This window comes from Terrapene carolina, unplaced genomic scaffold (assembly GCF_002925995.2).
Source record: "Terrapene carolina triunguis isolate 2854851 unplaced genomic scaffold, T_m_triunguis-2.0 Scaffold42581, whole genome shotgun sequence".
Lineage (NCBI taxonomy): Eukaryota > Metazoa > Chordata > Testudines > Emydidae > Terrapene > Terrapene triunguis.
This window is the reverse complement of record NW_020706932.1, coordinates 1-4,885: the sequence shown is the minus strand read 5'-3', so window position 1 is coordinate 4,885 and position 4,885 is coordinate 1. Positions and strand designations below refer to the sequence as shown.

General features: G+C 52.9%; 1 protein-coding gene across 1 annotated transcript; it reads right to left on the bottom strand.

Moving 5' to 3' along the window:
• Nucleotides 1-204: 204 nt before the first annotated feature.
• Nucleotides 205-1,992, bottom strand: LOC113405072 (glucose-6-phosphatase-like). Its single transcript, XM_026646767.2, has 3 exons — nt 1,696-1,992; nt 786-895; nt 205-691 (listed from the first exon to the last, which is right to left on the bottom strand). Exons 1-3 carry the CDS (start codon nt 1,911-1,913, stop codon nt 582-584), a joined length of 438 nt encoding a protein of 145 aa, XP_026502552.1. The 5' UTR covers nt 1,914-1,992; the 3' UTR covers nt 205-581.
• Nucleotides 1,993-4,885: the final 2,893 nt, after the last annotated feature.

The window sequence follows — 4,885 nt, the reverse complement described above, 5'->3', positions numbered from 1 at the left end:
TCCTGCCCCCTCAGGCCTCCCACCGCCTCCTGTTCAGAGCTGGGCTGATCCTGGCTAGTTACAGCCTTCAAGCTGCTTCCCCCAGCTGGCCCCTCTGCACTTAGTCCTGTCACCCCTGGGCTTGGAGACGGCAGCAGGCAGGCTCCTCACCTTGCTGGTGTCTCCCCTGTGATGAGGGAGGAGGCAGCACCCTCCTTCCCAGGGCTTCTCCCAGCTGGCTGGGAGAAGGGACCCGTCCCATCCTCACTACCAGGCTCTGGTCCTGGGCCCATAAAGAAACAGTAGCCTGGGTTTTCCCCAAGCACTAACTGTTCCTCCAGGACGAACCATCTCCCTTTCTCCCAAGTCCCAACACCTGCTTATGCCCTTCCCTTTGTCCTCCTCTGCTCCCAAAGTCCCGGGAACCCTAAAGGGACACACTATGGAGCAGACTGACCCCTATTCCCCTTAAGGGGACAGTCACCCTGTTATAGGTATCCAGTCATGCGCAGTAAAAACCTGTCCCGTTCTGACTAACACAGAGCCAGGCCCAAGCCACGGGCCACGGGCCACGAGAAGGCCCTCAGGCCACAAGGCCCTGCTCACCTGGCTGCACAGGATCTGTGCTGGGTGCCCTGGACGCAGGGCAGCAGGGCAGTCACCATGACGTAGTAGACTCCAGCAGAACCCATGGCGTGGCCTGAGGGGCTTCCTGCGGAGAAGACCCAGTCCCGCTCAGTTAGAAGGGAGAGAAGCCAGGGAGGAAGTTGCAGTGAATCTGAGGGGTGCAATAGCGGGAACCTCACCTGGGCCGGTCTCACAGGTGAGGGGGAACTGCCGGATCACAGGGGTGGAGGCGTTGCCATAGTAACCGGTCTCATGGACCCACCAGTAGGGTCTCTGCCCAAAGAGGATCCTGTAGTGAAAGGAGAAAATGACAATGCCAGTGCGTGGCCTGGGGCATGTCACGTACCCTGCAGCGCGGATTCCCGGGGGCGGCGGAGCCCGGGCTGCCCTACACGGAGGGCTGTCGGGAGGACTCCGTGGGTGCAAAGTGCTGGCTCCATAACTATCATGATTTACTCTTCTTGCCTTTTCAGCTCACTTATTAATTCAGCACCAGCCTCTGCTTTTCGGTGCAGCTCCCGGGCCACAGCAACAGGACCGAGGGTTGCAGACGAATCCAGGCTGCGGACAGACGCTGGGGAAGCATCTAGGTCCTATGTGCTGCGAGTAGACAAAGAGCTTCCATGTGTTCCCTGTAGGGGCCCCGCTGTGTGCAGAGAGGGGGGCTGCTGCAGAGCGCAGCGTGCCTTTGGCCCAGGACCTGCTGGAGCGAAGCACAAGGCTGTGGGGTTTGGAAATTGCCCTTCCCAGCTGATAGCCAAATATAATTGCACCAGCCATTTGCACCAGCGCAGCCCTTTACCACAAGAACTCACCGTGCTCTCCCCACATTAATTGAGCTTCACGAAACCCGTGCACCACTTTACTGAGGGGGAAGCCGAGGATGGAGCGGTAAAGTGACTTGCTCAAAGTCACAGAGCTAGTCAGTGGCAGACTCAGGGACAGAGCCCAAGTGTCTTGACTCCCAACCCTGTTCCTCAATCCCAAACCCAGCCTTCCTCTCAGAGAGGCTACATCAGACCCTGGGAGGGGTTGGAAACAACCCCAAACTGCAGCACTCCACAGCTGCTTTTCAGAATCCGCACTCACCACTTAAAGACCAGGTTGAGCCAGTCCCCGATCACGGCCACCCAGATCAGCTTGACGCCCACCGCCTCGCAGAGGTAGAACCAGATGGGGAAGAAGATGAAGAATGTGGTTTTAAGGTCGGCAGCGAAGGAGATGAAGAGGAACCAGTCCTGGAAGCCCTGGTAGTTCTCCTGCAGGTACTGCACCACCTGCACCCCAGCACTGTGCAGCAGGTCCATTATGGCTCCTAGTTGTGTCTCTTTGGATCCCGTTGTTTGCACTGACAGCTTTGTGAACTCTGCTGCTTCTTATACCCTGCCAGCCTTAACTCTTTTATGACATATGCAATGATCTTTGATCCTGAGCCACCCCAGCCAAAATCTATTGACAGAGCCAGAAATCTGGAGCAAACTGTCTGTACCATCATCCCCAGGAATCAATATCCCTCATTTCAGAGTTTCCCTCTGGTTACTCCTGGGCGTGTGGGTGTCACTAGGGGAAAGGGCTGAAAGTTGGGGAGTAAGGCAGAGAATTGCACAAAAGCTACAACGAGCTAATTTGGTGTCACTGTTTTAAAAACAAAGACAGGTTTGGTTGGATGTTAACCTGCCTCTCCAGGAGAATGATGGGCTAGAAAACAGACACCAGTAGGGCATGAATCTGTCCCATTTCTCTGAAATCTGTTCCTGATTGTTCAGACTAAATGCATTTTAAGGGTCAAATCCTCAACTGGAATAACTGGGCATAGCTCCGTCAACTGCACTGGAGTTACACTGACCACCCTAAAGCTGTAGGTTGGGCTTTGGGTAAAGCAGGTTGTTTTACTTGTATTTATTCATTTGTTTGACAGGTCAAATGCAGATTTCCCACGGTTAGAAATGCAGCTGTGCCCTGCTTTACCCCTTAGACCTTCTCCAGGTCAAGATGCGTCAGCTGGTAGCACTCACACCTCTGGGCTGAGGGAGGTGGCTGAGGTCGAGTCCAGTTTATTGTTGCTGCAAAGGTGAGACCAAACCCTGGTCTCTTACAGTCCCAGTTTGCACAGAAAATGTGCCTCCCACAGAAGGTGTCTACATGAGGCAGAAGATGCATACTGGGCCAACTTCTGATCTCAGTTCTACCAGTGTAAATCTAGTATGACTCCACTGAAGCTATGTGTTTGCTCTGGATTTGCCCGGAGTGTAACTGAGATCACCAGCTGGCTGAAAGTTTATATCCAGGGTTGCTCTGGGAAGTGTGTCATGTAGTGCTAGGATTCCCAGTGAAGGACGTGTGCACAGAACGTGTGCAGCCCAGTGTCCACTGAGAAAGAAGTGAATGATCCAAGTGTAACTCCGTCCCTGTTTCCCTTCTTTGCTTTTCCCTAGTTGGGAGGCAGCTGATACTGATCTTTGTTGAGCACCCAGAGTATTCCTGGTTGTACAGATGTGTGCTCCATTGAGATGAAGGAACACAACATGCACCAAAAACACAGAAATGTCTTCTCCAGCTGCATTTTTTCTACTAGGGCAGGCCAGATGCTTGTGATCCCAGCTGCGGAAACATTAGGCCTCAGTAGGTGATTTGTGGAAAGATCTGTGTAAAGGCACGAAGCAAAAGAGTACATGTTTGATGGTAAAAAGCCGAGGAAAAAGGAATCTCCCAAACAATGTGATTCTTGAGATATATTTAATCCCCAAAACCGTGTGGGAAATACAGAAACTAACAACCCGGGAAGAGAACCCCCAACCCATCCACGGGGAAAGAAGGAGCCGGTGTAAACAAGCAAGACAGCAACGGCCCATGGCACACTCGGGATTTCCACACCGGTCCCTGCAGTGTTTCCCAGCAAACAGGAAAACAGCTCAATAGGTGGCGGTGAGGGGCAGTTTGTGACGCAGCAGGATCAGAGTGGGGGTCAGGGCTGTGCATGCCATCAACTCGTGACACTTTGCTGGAGAAGTAACAGGAGATAACAGAGAAAATAAACATGTTCCCTCCCCTCCAATTCACATCTCACTGTTCCAGTTGTGCAGGGATCTTACCACTTACTGTCTCTTTTCAAACTCTTAGGTCTGAGTAACTCAGGCAAAGAAACCTCAAGCCAGTAACAGATTGAAAAGAAACCATACATTGGTAAGTTCCCTGCTCTGGCAGGAACTTTGATCCCACAAGTGATCAGGGCAGACCTGTGCCCAAGTGGGCAGGAGTTTTGTGATATGACCCTCAGGGTTGGTTATTTCCCAGCAGGTCTGGGATCTCGTGTGTCTGCTGGTGAGGGCAGGGAGACACTCATGAAACCCGGTATCAAGGGCTGCATGAAACAACTGCCAACACCAGCTGAGAGCTCCTAGGAAGCAAACTACAGCTTGTATCTCATGCAAAATCCAAATGTAAATATCTCACTCCAGGGTTACAGCACAAGCCCAGTGCATGCTGGGATACAGAGAGGGGGTACTAGTTTCAGAAAGGTGACACACACGTTATTTGCACAGGTTGTAAGGGTCAGATTCATCATGGTGTTACTCCAGGTTTACGCTGGTGTAAAAGCCTTGAGAACAAAGCCACAATACTGGGACACCATGGTGACTGCGAAAGCCAATCGCCCTTCACTCACTGCACACGGCGTTAAGGCTTTGCGTAGGTCTGTGTCACATGTCTCAGCACCTCAGTGAGAGCCCCAGGTTGTACAGTTCCTACAATTCCCTTTTCTTTCTGCTTAGCATATGGCAGAGAGGCATGTGTGCACAGCTGTGTGCATGGGGGTGCAAGGACCATGCCGGGGTCAGGACCAGCTTCTACTGCATGAACGGTGCCAAGGGTCAAAACCAAACCACGCTTCTTTTCTCAAACGCCCAGTGTAAAGCAAACCCTCACCTCCAAAAAGCCCTCCGCGACAGACTGAGTGCAGGTTCACAGGACTCTCGCCTCACCCACCCTCGTCTCTCAGACAATTCTCTGTGTCTTTCAAGGCCATGTAGTTTGTGCAACTGGCACAGAAGAGCCAGCCTGTGCCACATTCAGTTTGCATTGGCTCTGTGATACAGCACCACAGAGCAGTCACAGGCCTGGCTGTCAGGGCTCGGAACTAGAGGCAGCCAGTCCCATGCAGCTCTGCGCGCTCTCATAAAAGCTTTTCCTCCTGCCTCCTGATGAGCCGGGCGACGCAGTAGGGGATGAGGCCGGCAGCAGCCACGGGCACGGCCGCGCTCTTGCAGAAGGACAGGACGTA

Excerpts from the sequence above, each read along its gene's own strand:
- LOC113405072 (XM_026646767.2), bottom strand. The coding sequence starts at position 1,913 with ATGGACCTGCTGCACAGTGCTGGGGTGCAGGTGGTGCAGTACCTGCAG. Across the intron at positions 896-1,695 it reads CTCAACCTGGTCTTTAAGTG|GATCCTCTTTGGGCAGAGAC; the intron begins GTGAGTGCGGAT and ends CTTTCACTACAG. Across the intron at positions 692-785 it reads CACCTGTGAGACCGGCCCAG|GAAGCCCCTCAGGCCACGCC; the intron begins GTGAGGTTCCCG and ends TCTTCTCCGCAG.